Raw genomic sequence first — 18,251 nt, forward strand, 5'->3', positions numbered from 1 at the left:
AGGCAAATTAAATCATAAAACATAAACATGTTTTATTCTTGTAAACTATATGCAAGTATTTATTGATTAAAATTTTATGTTGAGAAAGATGGAATCAGAGATGGAATGATATCGTGACTAGACCTGGTAGGTTGAGAAGAAGAAAGACCATAATAAAGCTCATACATTTATTTATGAGTACACTGATGATTTGGTAGTTTTATTGTGCAGATAGTTAAGCCTGATATATTTCTCTGTTGTTGCTAAAAGAACAATAGTTTGCAAAGCAGCAACATCTGTCTTGTGTAAAGAAGAAATAAAGAACAGTCCAAAGTAAGAAGTAAAAGATAAGCAAAAAATAAAAACACTATAATAACTACCAAATTCTTTTTTGTTTTCTCAGTGAATTAAATAATAATGTAATACAGGAGATAAAATGTAAAAAAAAAATATATCTTTAAGACTAACAAATGCTCCCAGTCTAGGTACTTATCAAATGAAGAGAGGTTATGTATACCCTAGAGAAACTTTATTTTCTAAATGGCTTTTTAAAAAATCAAGGCAATATATATTTAAATAGAAGAGTTTGTTTTTTTAAGTGGTTATGAATCACTATGGTTATGAGGGTAATACTTTTTAGCATTAGATTCGAATCATAAAACCTTCTTTTCGGGAGAAAACAAAGGGAACTATTTTGAAATTGCTGAGTGAATTTTCCAGATCATATTTAGTAAGAGTAACCTTTATTTCTTGCATATAAGATTAAATGGCTAAATGGAAAAATATCTATTTTTAAATATCAAGAACTAGTTCCAAATTCTTGTATTCTAAATAAGCATGAGGCCAGGTTTATAAAGAACTTCCGTATATATAAGTATCAGTGGAGCTTTTGACTTGCTGAATATCTTCCAGGAAGTGAAACATGATACAAGTTACATTTCCTGAGAGAGAAGTGAGAGATACTCGGATTTTATAGTTAGTCATTTCTTTCACAGCTGACATCCACCATCACCTGTCAAGTGATAAGCAATTTAGCTAGCTGGGCCTGGAGGGTTTGTGTGAAATGCCTTAGTCCCATAATGGATGAAGATGTTGACTTTCTTAGCCACAAAAACTCTTGAAATTTTTTTCTTTCTTTTCTTTTCTTAATTTTTTTTAGCCTATGGGCAGAGGACTGAGATAGATAGGTTTTTTAATGGGAAAACAAAGCATACATGACTAATCTCACACCTAGTCATCAGACAACTATTATGATTGTTCACTGCGGCATTATAAATGACTGCTCCTTAAAAAAAAAGTTTCTAATAGATGACATTAAAAGAACATTTGAGTATGTAATAGAGAAATTGCTCCCAAAAGGTTAGGTTTTTCAAAAGTCCCCACCCCCAAAATAAAATAATACCTGGGGGCCAGAGCAATAGCAAAGCAAGTAGGGTATTTGCCTTGAACTTGGTCGACCCAGGTAGCCTATATGGTCCCCCAAGCCTGCCAGGAGTAATCCATGAGCACTGTTGGGTGCGGCCACAAACAAAATAAAACAAAACTAAACAAGTATAAAACAATTCTTGTGAAAACACAATTGCTGTCTGAAAGGTCTTCTAAATTGACCTTACTGAGTCTGCCTCTGTATCAGAATTAGTCTAGAAGTTTTCACATCTGTTGAAAGTAGTGAATTTACCCATTGGCATATACTTCCACACTTTCCACTTAAAGAATTTTCTGTTTGTTTGTTTGTTTTGGGGCCACACCCACTGACGCTCAGGGGTTACTCCTGGCTATGCACTCAGAAATGGCTCCTGGCTTGGGGGATATGGGATGCGGGGGAATCGAACCGCGGTCCTCCTAGGCAAGCGCAGGGAAGGCAGACGCCTTACCGCTCTGTGCCTTACTGCCACCGCTCCAGCTCCCTTAAAGAGCCTGTCTAAAGGATAATTGATATACTCTGGTTTCTCTTCAGGTAACAAAAGCCATTCTCTCTCTCTCTGTCTCTGTCTCTCTGTCTCTGTCTGTCTCTCTGTCTGTCTGTCTGTCTCTCTCTCTGTCTCTGTCTGTCTCTCTGTCTCTGTCTGTCTGTCTCTGTTTGTCTGTCTGTCTCTCTCTCTATCTCTCTCTCTCTCTCGTGAGTTAAGTTTATACCCTTTATTCTGGCACATATTCTGGTTTCAGGACCTCCAGCTACCTTTACCCTCTGACACTCCTTACTATGTTTCTAATAGCACAGAATTTCTCACCATTCTTCAAGTTGCCTTGACCTTTAAAAGAAGCGTTATGTTTCTTCTGAATACCAGATACCAGGTCTTGGCTCACCTAGAAAAAAAATTGTCCTTATTCTTCAAGGTTTTACTTTTCAAATCTCCTGACTCTCTCAAAGTGATGTTACCTATTCACCCAGCTTTTGTCATAAATATATCTAAATGCTCTTACTATTTTTCTTAAAGGATAAATGTTGACATATAAGTCTTACCAGACAGAAATAATTTGATGGTAAGGACCATGTTATTCATCCACAGAGCTGCAGTTCTTGGCCAACATATTTTTCGCTATTATTTGGGAATGCTATAAAATACTTTATAAGAATTTCTTTGATGGTTAACATCAAAGATAAACTTAAAAAATATAGCAACAATATATCATTATTTTTTTCTTTAGAACTCTCACTTGCAAAGGGAATTTTGCATTGTCATTGTGAGTTACTCATAAAAGAAGTAGTCACTATGAAGATAACAAAGAAGACTCTCTTCTTTTTATACTGGAAAGTTCTGAAACTTTGTCCCTAGAGAGGAGATATCAACAGTCTGTTGAAGTATACATCTCAAGCATATTATGCCCAAGAAACATTGTCTTGGAACATAAGGGGAAATTCGAGACAGGGTCATTGAACTCATAGTCCTCACCACTTAAAAGTATTTACAGAAAACACACACACACATGTTCAGTCATAAGACAGAGCATAGGGGTTTGGTGTTTGAGACAATACAATAGTTAAAGTTACCTAGGTTCAATCCCTGATAAAATACATAATTCCCTGAGCACCACTAAGAGTGATCCCTGAGTACAGAGCCAGCAGTAAACCCTCAGTAGTACCAGTTGTGGCTAAAAACACAACAAAACAAAATTCAAAAAAAAAAAAAAAGCCACAGTGCAATTCTGGCACTTGAACAGATATGAATAAAGCTTGACTAGGTCCTGTGGAGCAACTTTTTCATAAAAGCAGAAGATTCCCCGAAGCAGCAGAGGCAGAGGCAGGGTAGGGGTGGGGGGAACATATGTATTAACAAGATTGGAAAGCTAGAATAGAGTATATTTGCTTTTGATCCCAAACGTATGTGAAACTGACTTGGAAATCTCAAAATAAGAATTACTTTGCAGAGGATGCTAAGGTTCTACTTGTGAGAGTAGATAGCAGATGTTAATGACATCATTTGAGCCCAATAAATGCAAAACATGAGAATAATGGCATTATGTGAAGGTATAGTAACTTTGTACACCAAAAACACAAACATTAATGGTATTATAAACGAAAATTATCTAAATAATTTTACAAAACTTAATAAAAAGTGAAAAATGAAATGGGTTGTTAAAAAAAATGCTTCTAACAAGGAAGGACTGAAATGTAGACTAAGAAGTCTGGATGACACGAAAAGGACATTAACAACACACATTAGCTCAAGGCTTGGAGGATGCTGGCTCGATGACAATTAAAAGCACAAATGATGGGGTTAACTTTTGAAAGCAGAAGGGTTGCCTCTGGAGAGGACAGCTGAGGCAAAGAAATTCTGAGGTGAAAATGAAACTGAACTCATTCAAATAAGAGGAATAACTTGGGTATAAGACATCTGGTCAATTCAATCTCATTTTCAACTAACCAGATGTTGATTCTGCATGCCATTATCATGCATATCCATATTAATTAAAATTTGTACTGAACATGCTACTGCTTTTAAGTGACATAATTAGAGGTCTTCTCAAAGACTTATTAAATTCAATTATTTGTCTACATTACTTGTTAATCTAGAATTATAAAGATGTCATTTAATCTAAAAGAATATATTTTAGGAAATATAACTGAAGCAATAGGCAAGACATATTACATTCATATGCGTTATTACATAAATAATAAGCAACTTGGGGTTATACTAATTTTCTGATTTGTATGATTAAATTGAGATAATGGTGATGATAAATTAATGATGTTAGATGACATAATAGCTTTTAAATTTCAAATTTTAATGTATTTTTCAAAATTTATCACTAAAAACATGGTTATATCTTACTATCTGATGGTGTGTCTGAGAATAAGAATTAAACTATCCTATACTACTTTCTGAAGCATAAATATCTCATCAATCTCCGAAAAAATCTGTCTCATGTTACAAAGTGATTCCTAAATTCATAAGTTACAAAATACCATACATTAATACAACTCTTGCAAATTCATACATTTAAGGATATGCTTAAATTTAGGTTACAACTCTTATAAAATTAATACATTTGAAGCTACCTAATGTTAAAAACTAATTCTCAAAGCATTTTTAATGGACCAAACAAAATTAGAAGTGACTAAAATAACATATATTTGCCTCTTCCTTCTGTACATTCTAAGAACCTGCAATATATTGTTTACAAATATATACATACAATCATTCAAACAAAAGCCCTGCTATTCCTTATAAAATATGATTCATTAGCTTTTAAATTAAGCGATGAAACAAAACGTAATTTAACAAAAGTAGAATAATCAATGTTTGTTGACAGGATAGCCCAAATTACCAAAATATAGTGATTTTTGCTTTATTACAACCTTATTGTAAACTTTGCTTTAATATGACTTTGGGGAGGGTGCTCCCATGCAGTGCTCAAAGGGACACTACCAGCAATACTTAATCAGCTTGAATGGTTCAAAACTAGAATTCAGCAATGAAGCCAGAGATTAAATTTGAGTCTTCACTTATGCTAAGCATGCCCTAGTGATTTCTGAGCTATCTCCCAGACTTTTAAGTTGTACATTTAAGTGGTAACTCACAACTCGCAAGGCAAATAATATAAGGATATTTTAGGTAAAATAGTTATATATAATTTGCAGTATATTAACCAAGTTCCAAATTTCTGCCATATTACATTGCACCTATTATGTCAACATTTATGAATATATGTATACATAATATATGCATATATTGTGTATATATATCAACATTTGCTAAAAGAGTAAATGTAAGTGCTTCTTCCAAAGTTAACTAAATAAAATCATATAAAATTAAATGACATAAATTTTGTTGAACCTACACACATAGGATCATTTACTTAATGCTTTTTTTACTTTCTCTAAATGATATTGACTTACCTAAATTTATTGTAATAATATGCTTCTAAAACACATCAATGGAAATACTAAATTGATATTAAATTGACATTAAATTCTTTAACCATTTCTTCAGAAAGTAATATATTATTGAAATATTTAATGTCCCTAAATCTTATAGAGCAAAAAGTAAGTAGGTTTCTTGAGATAGGGTCTTATAATGAATAAGTAAAATTTTCACTCGTATGTATATATAGACACTCTTAAAATTTGTCCAAATTGTATAATTTGGTGAAATTGTAAGATAAATAATGCATAAATTGTAAAATTAACAGGCCTTTCTTTGCAACTTAAGAATGTATATGATTCTGGAGCCTTCCCTGGAGGTGAGTTGATACGCCCGGAAAGGGGGAAGCCACTAAACTCTACTGGAACTCAGATGCCAGCACCTATCTCTGATTGTCTCCTGTGCTGTGCTACATTCTTAGCCTGATTTCATCCTGTGTGTGGCTTCATCTGCACATGGCTAACCTTCCCCGGCGCCTTCCCTGGAGGTGAGTTGATATGCCTGGAAAGGGGGAAGCCGCTGAACTCTGCTGGAACTCAGATGCCAGCACCTATCTCTCACTGTCTCCTGTGCTGTACTACATTCTTGGCCTGATTTCATCCTGTGGCTTCATCTGCGCATGGCTAGCCTTCCCTAGAGCCTGATTTCATCCAGTGTGTGGCTTCATCTGCACACAGTTAGCCTTCCCTGGAGCCTTCCCTGGAAGTGAGTTGATATGCCCGTAAAGGGGGAAGCCGCTGAAATCTGCTGGAAATCAGATGCCAACTCCTATCTCTGTCTCCTGTGCTGTGCTACATTCTTGGCCTGATTTCATATTGTGTGTGGCTTCATCTGTGCATGGCTGGCCTTCTCTAGAGCCTGATTTCATACAGTGTGTGGCTTTATCTGCACACGGCTAGCGTTCCCTGGAGCCTTTCCTGGGGGTGAGTTGATACGCCCAGAGAGAGAGGAGCCAGAGGTACACACATCATTTAGCCAATGAATACAACCACAACACGTAGAAAAACCACAATACAAGTGTGACAATGGGGAAATAACGCAGGCCAGCGCCAACATAGAGAATGAACACGGCAAGTCAGATGACCAGAACATGGCCAACCATCTAGTCAGTCTCTCAGATAAGGAGTTTAGAGTCAAAATATGGGAGATGTTCAAAGAAATCAAAGAAAGTATAGAAGAGAACACTAATAAGAATCAAGAGAATATAAAGATAGAAATGAGAGAACACCAAACTGAAATTTCAGGTCAAATAACAGGTCTTAAAAATTCAGTAGATGAATTGAAGAAAAATATGGATGAGCTTTCCCATGGGTTAACAGCAGCTGAGGATAGAATTAGTACACTGGAAGATGAGATGAATAACAACTCCATACAGCAAAAGAAATTGGAAAAAAGCCTTAAAGCAAATGATCAAACAATGGAAAAATTACTCAAAGAATGGGAACAGATGGAAATAGAAGTCTATGATAAGCTCAACAGAAACAACTTAAGAATCATTGGAGTCCCAGAGACCCAGGAAGAAAATCTCCAGGAAGAATCAACGGTCAAGAACATCATTAAAGAGAAACTACCAGAGCTAAAGAATACATGTGATCAAATCCTGCATGCCCGAAGAGTACCAACTAAAAGAGACCCCAGAAAAAACATCCCGAGACACATCCTAGTCACAATGATGAATCCCACAGATAGAGACAGAATTCTGAAAGCAGCAAGATTGAAAAGAGAAATTACATTCACGGGAACATCCTTGAGATTTACTGCAGACCTGTCACCTGAAACACTCAAGGCCAGAAAGCAGTGGTGGGACATAGTGACAAAACTCAATTAAATAAATGCTTCCCCTAGAATACTGCACACAGCAAAATTCATTTTCAGGTTTGAAGGAACAATACATGATTTCACAGACAAACAACAGCTCAGAAACTTATAGACTCAAAACCAGTCTTAAAAGAAAAACTGAAAGACTTACTTTAAGACAAGACTGGCCAACAGACACACCAATCTTTGATATAAAGATAGCACTAAATCCCAGGACAATTCTTTCTCTCAATTTCAATGGACTAAATGCACCAGTTAAGAGACACAGAGTGGCTAAATGAATCAAAAATCTCAATCCAACCTTCTGCTGCCTACAAGAAACACACCTGAATCGTCAGAACAAACATAGACTCAAAATAAAAGGCTGGAGGAAAATCATCCAAGCAAACAACACCCATGAAAAGCTGGAGTGGCCATACTAATATCAGATGATGCAAACTTTATACTCAGGAAAGCTGTAAGAGACAAAGATGGACATTTTGTATTAATCAAGAGATATGTACAACAGGAAGAAATCACTCTCCTAAACATATATGCACTGAATGAGGGGCAAGCAAAATATTTAATACAATTGTTGATAAATCTGAAAATTATATCAATAACAACACAATAATTGTAGGAGACCTCAACACGGCATTATCAACACTTGATAGGTCAAGTGTGAAGCCCAACAAGAATATATTAGACCTGAAAAGAGAAATGGAAGAAAGAGGCCTAGGATACTCCACCCCCAGAAACCTGGAAACACATTTTTCTCTAATGTACATGGGACATTCTCCAGGATAGACTACATGCTAGCACATAAAACATACATCTATACTATCAAGAGAATAGAAATTTTGCAGGCTACCTTCACTGACCACAGGCCCTGAAATTATATGTGAACTACAAAGGGACACAGAAGAAAAATTTTAATGCCTGGAAGTTAAACAGCCTAATACTGAATAACCAGTGGGTCCAAGAGAAAATCAAAACCTTCCTAGAAACAAATGACAATGGAGACACAAACTATCAGAACCTATGGGACACAGCAAAAGCGGTACTGAGAGGAAAATTTATAGAACAAGCAGAGCTGGCGGGGATGTGGAAAGAAAGGAACTCTTATCCACTCTGGTGGGAATGCCATCTAGTTCAACCTTTATGGAAAGCAATATGGAGATTCCTCCAAAAACTGGAAATTGAGCTTCCATATGATCCAGCTGTACCACTCCTAGGAATATACCCTGGGAACACAAAAATACAATACAAAAATCCCTTCCTTACACCTATATTCATTGCAGCACTATTTATCATAGCAAGACACTGAAACAGCCAGAATACCCTTCAACAGATGAATGGCTAAAGAAACTGTGGTACATATACACAATGGAATGTTATGCAGCTGTCAGGAGAGATGAAGTCATGAAATTTTCCTATACATGGATGTACATGGAATCTATTATGCTTAGTGAAATAAGTCAGAGAGAGAGAAAGACGCAGAATGGTCTCACTCATTTATGGGTTTTTAAGAAAAATGAAAGACATTCTTGCAATAATAATTTTCAGACACAAAAGAGAGGAGGGCTGGAAGTTACAGCCCACCTCATGAAGTTCACCACAAACAGGAATGAGTTTAGTTAGAGAAATAACTACATACATTGTGAACTATCCTAACAATGAGAATGTATTAGGGAAATAGAAAGCATGTCTAGAGTACAGGTGGGGGTAGGGTGGGGAGGAGTGAGATTTGGGGCATTGGTGATGGGAGTGTTGCACTGGTGATGGGTGGTATTCTTTACATTGCTGAAACCTAAACACAATCATGTATATAATCAAGTTGTTTTAATAAAATGTATATAAAAAATAATATATATGATTGATGATTCACATCACATTTTGACATGCTAAATTATATTTAAGAAAATACATTGATCACATAATTATGTCATAGTCAAGTCATAGAAACCAGAAGGATAACTTTCTAAGTCACATTTCCTTATATAGGAACTTCCTAGCTATATAAAATGATAGACTATATCACATAAGAACTCAACAGATTCTTAAGGTCTTTCTCTATATTTTTGTGGAACTATGAAGGAATCTCTCATAAAGTTCAGCAATTAGAAGCTTCAGTACCAAAGTTCTGAACATAGTTTTCAGCCTTAGAATTTAACCAGAATCAAGAACTTGGAGAAGTCCCAAAGAAGAGCAATAAAAATGAAACATGGTTAGAAAACAGACCGTATTAGGGAAGGAATGAAAATAATGAAAATCTGCCTGTGGGTGATCCTAAACGAAGTTTATTCTTTATGAGAGTAGGGGTTGAATTTCAGTCCTGTAGTCTATGATAAAATGATAGAAAGCGATGCATATGGTCAAGGTTAAGAAATTTACTTTTTTTTCTTAACAGTGCATCTCTCCAATACACTCTAGGAAAGCAAAATTAGACAATTTTTTAACAGTTCAATAAGAGCTTAGCAAAGTGTTTATTCATGAAATGTTTGCATATACAATGTGCCTCTAAAACACATTTTTTAAAAGGACAATATAACCTGAATTTTAAAATGCAAAATAAATTTAGTAAAAGTAAATGCTGCTAAGTAAATAGATGAGTGCTGGGATAAATTGTATTTTTTTAGTCTCTCATTGAGATATGCTCTCATTTACCCTTCACTAGAACAAAAATATTTCAGAAAACCTAATATACTAATATAATAAGCTACAAAATTTTACTTCAAATCGCTACAACTTTTTAGTTAAAACCCAAACACAATTATATATGTAATAAAGTTGTTTAAATAAAAAAAATTAAAAAAAAAAGTGAGGTCACTGATCTGAGGCTCTGTGGTTACCAGATACTCTGCTTCTGTCCAGTCAGGTGACCTTGAAAATAAAAATGTATGTTTTTCCACTTTCTGAGGAATATTTTTATAAAAAAAATACAAACAAAAATAGCTCCTGTCAGCTCTTTGTTTTTATAATGTAAAACTGTGGAACTAAACAACCTTTATTCCAGAAAGCAAACCATACATTTTATAAAATAGACATAGCAAGAAGATGCCTCTTTGCTAAAGATTTATTTGAAACTAAAGTTAAAGGAACCACATTTGTCAATTTTATCACTTGGTTTAGCTCACGAAATCTTGTGAAAATTAATGTGTGGCTATTTTTTTTACACATAGCCTTATCACCTATCAGTTCACTAGATAATAGATGAAAGATAGATAGATGATAGATAGATAGATGATAGATAGATAGATGATAGATAGATGATAGATAGATAGATAGATAGATAGATAGATAGATAGATAGATAGATAGATAGATAGATAGATAGATAGATAGATAGATAGATAGATAGAGATAAATTGGTTCATAGCAAACACCTTAAGCCTCCACTTTTTTCTTCTTTTTTGAGTGAAAGACTAAACTATTTTTTATTTAATTTTATTTGAGGGGGGTTTGGGGAACACTAAGTGATGTTCAGGGCTTATTTATGGCTTTGTACTGAGAAATTACTCCTGGAGATGGTAGGGATCAAACTCAGATTGGCTACATGCAAGGAAAACCACTTAACTGCATCATTCCAACAGTTTAAAAAACTGGTGACTGAATATAAAATAATCCCTTCATAATCTAAAGAATATATTGCCCCTCTGAATTTCTTGGCATATTTTGATCATTATTAAATATGCTGATATCAGCACAAGCAACATATGCTGCTCTTTTTTATTTGAGGAGGGGGGCACACCTAGCAGTGCTCAGGTATTACTCCTGGCTCTGCTCTCAGAAATAGCTCCTGAAGGCTCAGGGACCAGATGGGAAGCCATGAATCAAACTCAAGGCTGTCCTGGGTTGGCCATGTAGAAGGCTAATGCCCTACCATTGTGCTATCTCTCCTGCTCAGCATATGCTGTTATATACATAGATATAGATATAAATTTTATTGTAACCAAAGTGAATTACAAATCTTTCACAGTAATATTTAAAATACATAGTGACTATGAATCAGGGCCATTCCCACCACCAATGTTGTTGTTCTTCCACCCCTGTTCTCAGCATGCATTCCATATCTTACCCTCTCTTTATCCCCTGGACTGCTAGTATAACTGATCCCCTCTGTGTACAGCTTGTTGTAGCTTGGGTATCAATTCTGTTGTCTTTGACTTTGGGTTTGGTGTTTAAGTCTGATTTTCTTTCTTTCTTTTTTTTTTTTGGTTTTTGGGCCACACTCGGTGGTGCTCAGGGGTTACTCCTGGCTGTCTGCTCAGAAATAGCTCCTGGCAGGCATGGGGGACCATATGGGACACCGGGATTCGAACCAACCACTTTTGGTCCTGGATTGGCTGTTTGCAAGGCAAACGCCGCTGTTCTATCTCTCCGGGCCATAATTTTTTTTTTTTATTTCTAGTCAATGTTTATAAAACTGTTTGCTCCTAGTACCATCCATTTTCCCCTTTAATTTATGAGGCAAAACAAAATGATTCAAGTTCTATGATTCTGTTTGGAAAAAAAAAAGCTTGAAGGAGTTCATCAGGCTACAAATATCAATTTAAAAGAAGAAGGGGGGTAGAAAAATATAATAAAAAAACAACAAAAAATAATAAAAGCAACTACAAAAAAGCATGACAGCAACAAAGCAACAACAAGAAAACAACATCAAGAAATAAAAATCATCAAGAAGAAAAAAGGAAAAGAAGGAGGGCTGGTGTGGCAAGGTTTTGTGCCTTTTTTTTTTTTTTTTACATAGGCACAGTAAATATTGGGTAAATTAGAAAGGGAATTCCCTTGGCCTACGAGATACAGAATTTCTCCACCCTTGAATCATACTGTCATGGGAAAAAACTACAGGCTTTGTACATGCTCATTATTGAACCCCAAGATCTTTTTTTTTTAATTTTTTTAATTTTTAATTATGAGAACAAAGATGCAAAGAAAGAGGACAAGGTAAAGTTACAGTGGAAGGTCAATCACTCATAACATAATTCTCAGAAGAAGTCCCCTTGCTGATATCTTAACTTTGAACTTTCAGCCAAAGAACATTAAGATAAATAAAACAGAATCCATGTACAATTACTTTGTCCCTCAAGTCCCCAGATTGTAACACATTATAATATTTTTTTTGTTTGTTCTTGTTTTTGTTTTTATTTTTGGGCCACACCTGGCGATGTTCAGGGGTTACTCCTGGCTGTCTGCTCAGAAATAGCTCCTGGCAGGCACGGGGGACCATATGGGACACAGGGATTTGAACCAACCACCTTTGGTCCTGGATCGGCTGCTTGCAAGGCAAACTGTGCTATCTCTCCGGGCCCCATTATAATATTTCTTAACAGCACACAAGGCAATCTAGAGCCATAAAACTTACGTAACTCCTTAAACATTAGAGGCATAGTATTTTTTACATTTCCATGTACATGCATATTAGCTTAAGTTAACCTCAAATTTTAAGTGGATTTTTTTTTAAGGATTAGAGTCAAAGGAGCACAGTAAAAATGGTGATAGAGTGGCAATTGTTGTTTGCATAGGCCCACCAAAATATGAGAGGCATGGAAAGGAATAACCTTGGCCTAAATACAAAGAAACACTACCCCTGAAGTTTTCTGGCATAAGACCAACTCTAGGCTCCAGGCAAGTTAGATCGTCCAATCCAAGACATTGTCCGTAGTGCCAACACACTTTTCACACAGTCTCTGTTGTGGGTATCATGTTTCTGTATTAAAGATCCTGGAATCTGCATATCCTACATTGAAGTCAGTATGTGGGTCATCCTCTCATTTCACCTCACCATTAAAGGGCAATGCAGGAAGCCCTGTCCTGTAAGCAGGTCATTGTTGTTAAGTCTTCTCAGTGTTAAGGGAAGTCTCTTTTGAGTAGGTCGATGTCTGAGCAGTGGTAGGGTCTTCCATGGTAGAGGATTGCTTCCAGGTAATATTATAGACAAACCTGGATGTTTCGTGGATATCTTCCCTGTGAACCCCAAGATCTTTTTATGGGGCTAGGAAATGTTCCACTCAGTTGTGGATGATAAAAATCAGTCCTCTGTAGCTAGAGATCTTGGTATTTGCACAAGTCATAGGATGAAGTCTAGGATAGAGTCTTTCTTTATGGTTCTAGAAGTTCTGTTCCATCACAGTTATTATAATCAGTCTTCTGTAATTAGTGGTCTTGGTTTTTGCATTTATCCTAGGATAAATTTTTTTCTAATAAATCACAGCATTCTAATTTGCTGAACCATGTATAGTCTCAGAATCTTACCTACTACAATATTCTACATAAGTAGTTATTAGTCATAAAGTCTGAGATAAGTGATTTTACCATCCCTGTATTCAAGACTAAAGCAAAAACTTTCTTTTACAAATAACAGCTTAACTTCTTCATTGGTCAGTAAAATAAAGGTATGCCTTCTCTTCAAAATCAACAGTATATATAAATTTAATATTCATCAACTTCTAAAGTACTAAGATATTTTATTTTAAAATATGCCATATGAAAGCTACTAATGAAATAAATTGACTATGCTATACCAAAAATATATAGTACTCCTTGATATATACATTTAGCTTTATTTTCTACTGATAAGATATTGCCTTAAGAACCTATGTCAAAATCTCACCATATAAAAATTGATAAATTGGGACTGGAGAGATAGCATCGAGGCAGAGTGTTTGCCTTGCATGCTGAAGGACAGTGGTTTAAATCCTGGCATCCCATATGGTCCCCTAAGCTTGCCAGGAGCGATTTCTGAGCGTAGAGCCAGGAGTAACCCCTGAGCACTGCTGGGTGTGACCCAAAAACCAAAGGAAAAAAATATATAAATTATTGTTTCTCAAAGTCCAAAATATTTTTACTATTCTTCATCCCAAAGGATAGTGAAGAAATAGACATAAATTTAAAATTAATTAAACATATAAAGAACCACTTATGTTCCCTAAATCCATGCCATCTTTAAGTGTAAAAAAAACATATCTTGGAGGGCCCATGCCAGAGCAAACTTTGGGGGAAAGAAATTGCCATTCTACCAAAAATTTCATTAGATTTCTTTCTCATGAATCTCACTTGGAAGACAACAAACCAATAAAAACAAGCTCAAACTAGATATTGGTTTTATTTTCCATATAAAATAGCATCTGCTTTTTCCCATGCTGATTTTGCAAGGCAGCTTATTTACAAATATATAAATAGCTGCAACTTTACTCCAGTCTCATTGAAAAATCAAAATGGCATCATGCGAAAGAAGCATCCTAGCATACTTGGCACAATGAATGAAATGTAAGTGGAGATGAGCCAAGCCACTTGACACTCCACTGACACAAGTCAGCTTAACCAGATACCTTCCAGTTTCCTGTAGTGGGTACAAGTTTTCTGCTCTGCAGAGCCAGAGAATTCACTTACATTGGATGCATACAGATTTGGCAGTGATTTAGAAAAAATATTTGAAAACAAATTTTATATTATGCCCAGTACTTATTGTCTCACTATGGCAGTAGTCTTCCAAAGTAACTTCTTAAACTTTAGCTAAGTCATCTTATATACAAGTTAGGTAAATTTTTAAAGGTGTTCCTTTTAATTTTGTCACTAAACCAGAATGGCATAGATTTGGTATTAGGAAGAAGATATAAGAAAAAACTGGATTTTAATTTTTGAAATTTGTTTTCAAAAGATAATTGATTATATTTCTGAAATTCATTAAAGTTAATTACCATTATTTAAGAAGCATCTAAGTCATGCTCATATGAGATAAATACTGATTTTTCTTTACTAAATATAAATTTTCCAATATGGAAGGAACTGTGGTGCCCTGAATATTTAATGCCTCAAAGAGGAGAACTTCAATGTTGCCCACAATAGTTTTATCTGCTGTAGTGACCTTCCTGACAATCATCCATTACATCTACAAATATCAAATTACTCTCTTCTTTTACAGTTTTCTTTCTTGCCAAATTAATGAGCAGTTTACTTTTAAGGAAACATATCATTAAACTAAAAATATCCAAAATATATCAAAGTAGAAGGTTTAAAAGGAATGGTTATCCAGGGAAAAGTGAGTTACAAATCTAGTTTATAAGGAGCATCTGAGGATAGGCAAGGAGATGCTTAATTGTTTCCCTTTGGACGATTCAAACTTGAAGATTTTTAATCACTCATAAGGTTTGTTAAATATAACATTACCCATCTGAAGGAGAAAAATATGTTTTTACACAAATATCTGAATAGAATGTCAAGCAAAATTCTTATTTTTAAGAATTACTTTACACACACACTGAAATGAGATTTTTTTCTGGAAGTAGTAATAATCTAAAAATATTATGAGCCTTTAAAAGTAGTCACAGAGAGAGGGGACAGGCTAGAATATAGTATCTCATTTGCAAGATTAAATAATAGTATGAAAAACAATATTTAGAGACACTAGAAATAATGGAATGAGTGCAGTCTAGGACATAAAAGGGGCCACTATGCAACTAGTGAAAATACTATCACTCTGGAAAAGAACTGGGTGCTAAAAGGTAATCTTAGAGATATCCCTCTTAATCTTAGATATGTAATCTTAGAGATATCCTTAAGCAACAGTTATTGCAAAACAGTACTGCAAAACAGCGGGATGTGGGGAGAAAAAGGGTATCTATCATAGAGGCAGGCTGGAAATTGGCAAGGAAACAGGAGGGAAACTGTGACCAAATTGATAGGCGAAAAAAATAATGGTGAAGATAGGTTTTAGAACATTGTAATGACTGAAACTCAACTGTCAACAATTTTTAGCTGTATCTCAGGGTGATTTAGTTAAAAAAAATATGAGCCTCACCCAGTAGTGTTCAATCCTTGCTGTGCATAGTGTTGCTGACAGTGTGTAACATGGGGATGGAGAGGAGTTTGCTGGAGGAGGTCAAAGTTTTTGATACCAGGAATGCCCATTATAGACACAAAAGGAGTATTATGACCAGATATGCTATGATTACCTTCCTGGTGACTCAGCTTTCAACATACTAACCATCTGTCCTCAGCATATAGCCAACCACATGGGAAAATAATTTTGCCATGCATTAATTGCAGACCAATTGATTTCTAGATTCTAAGTGAAAAACTATTTTTTTACTTTTAATTCCATGTTTATAGGCATAAAATAATTAAGAAATGAATTCAGTATCAAACCCAAAAGTGAAACTTCAAAGCCATTTTTCTTTACTATGTACTCAGCACTCAAAAATATAAAGAAAAACTATTGTAAATTTCAATCAATTTATCATGCGAGCATATAATAATAGAGAAGCAAATTGATCCATCTTTCATCTCTAAGTGTACATTGTCTTACAATGTGTAAAAACTTACATTTTAAAAATTTATGTTGATTATGTAAACTTTAAACATATTTACCACAGAATTTTTTCTTGGGATATTATGATCAGACTGGCTGAGATTTAATTTTAACTCCTTTTAATTCAAGGTATCTTTATTTTTTAAATTATCTTTATTTAAGCACCATGATTACAAACATCGTTTGTAGTTGGGTTTCAATTATAAAAGATCTCTCCCCCCCTTCACCAGTGCAAACAGTCCCACTACAATGCCCTCCAACTTAGAAACTGTGCAATAATATCAAAAAAATGAATTAATATATTGTTATTTTACTCACATTGTATCTCTAATCAAGTGCATTTCCAACCTGAAACAGGTTTTATCACCTTCACAAAATGCATGTCTCAGAGTGAAGCTCTCTCCTAGATCAAAACCTGTAAAATGTGGCAAATGATTTAAATTAACAGTCTTCATTAAACTGAGTAGACTCTATCAGATGCATTGATTTTCAAATAGAGTATTTTCTTTAGGGCCGGAGAGGTGGCGCTAGAGGTAATGTGTCTGCCTTGCAAGTGCAAGGTGGTTCTATCTTCTGGTGTCCCATATGGTCCCCCCAAGCCAGGGGCAATTTCTGAGCACTTAGCCAGGAGTAATCCCTGAGCATCAAACGGGTGTGCCCCCCAAAAAAGAATATTTTCTTTTTTATTTTTATATGAACTTATTTAGTTCAAATCAAATCAAATAAATTTTGATTCATTTTTTCTCCCTTAAAAGTACAGAATTATAGGGGCTGAAGTAATAATATAATAAATAAGTTACTTGCTTTAAGCACCATCAGCACTGAGTTTGATCACTGACATCCCACATGGTCCCAGAGGTACCAGGAGTGATTCTTGAGTACAGAACCAATAGTAAGCCCTGAGAACCGGTGGAAGTGCCTCATCAAACAAAACAAAACTAAAATCTAATTAATTAATTAATTAATAATTTCTAAAAAAGTGTTGTCTTGAAAGAATTAAAATGCTTACCTGAAAATTCAGGTTTCTTTTTATTGTCTTGTATCAGGTGATGTCCTTCTGTCCTCAGTAGTGGACACTGTTTGTCTATTTAAAAAAATATATGTATATTGAGAATTTGTAATACATTTTTCATTTGTTTTCAAATAAATTTGAATCACATAATAAAATTAAAATAAATATAAAATGTAAATAACTTAATCCATAGTGCTAACTCTCTATAGAATAAGTTGAATGACAAAAATAAGTATAAGAATATTACTGACTTGATAAGTCATTTGAGGATCACATATGGCTAAGTAGAGCAGTCATAGATTGAGGGAATACATATGCAATACAAATATTTAATAATATTTTATATCGAGAGTTACCAAAAGTGTACAAAATCTAGTAAAATATTGAAGCTCATATTTTGAAATGTAAGGCAAAGTAAAATCACTATGGAATATCATGTATGGGCTAAAATTAAAGAACTGACAAAATCAAGTGCCCATGACATATAGAAAATGGAGAACATAGCTTATGAGAAAAGCAATTAGGAACATCCAATTTTAGACATATGAACTCTAGAACTCAGAAAATCCAATGGCTCAAGAGAACTAAGTACAAAAAAAAAAAAGAAGTAAAATAGTCCTTTCAGAATATTTTGAATATTTGCTGTGGTAGTAGGAAGGGTTGTAAGCACTTTGGAAAGATGGAGGAATTTCTGTACATGGATACCATAAATTTAAAAAATACTGTGAATGTTGCCACAGAAAGTATATGACAAAAATTATAAAGCAGTAAAAATTGAATGACATAAA

General features: G+C 34.8%; 1 protein-coding gene across 1 annotated transcript in view; it reads right to left on the minus strand.

The window, feature by feature from the left end:
* The window catches only part of COL19A1 (collagen type XIX alpha 1 chain), a 433,347-nt gene extending 415,621 nt beyond the window's left edge, over nt 1-17,726 (minus strand). The window contains exons 1-3 of the mRNA XM_049777641.1: nt 17,711-17,726; nt 17,461-17,535; nt 16,770-16,866 (exon numbers count right to left, since the gene is read on the minus strand). Coding sequence (XP_049633598.1) covers nt 16,770-16,866; nt 17,461-17,535; nt 17,711-17,726 — 188 coding nt within the window. The remainder of the gene's footprint in view (nt 1-16,769; nt 16,867-17,460; nt 17,536-17,710) is intronic.
* Between the last annotated feature and the right edge of the window lie 525 nt (nt 17,727-18,251).

Source organism: Suncus etruscus, chromosome 7 (genome assembly GCF_024139225.1).
Source record: "Suncus etruscus isolate mSunEtr1 chromosome 7, mSunEtr1.pri.cur, whole genome shotgun sequence".
Taxonomy (NCBI): Eukaryota; Metazoa; Chordata; class Mammalia; order Eulipotyphla; family Soricidae; genus Suncus; species Suncus etruscus.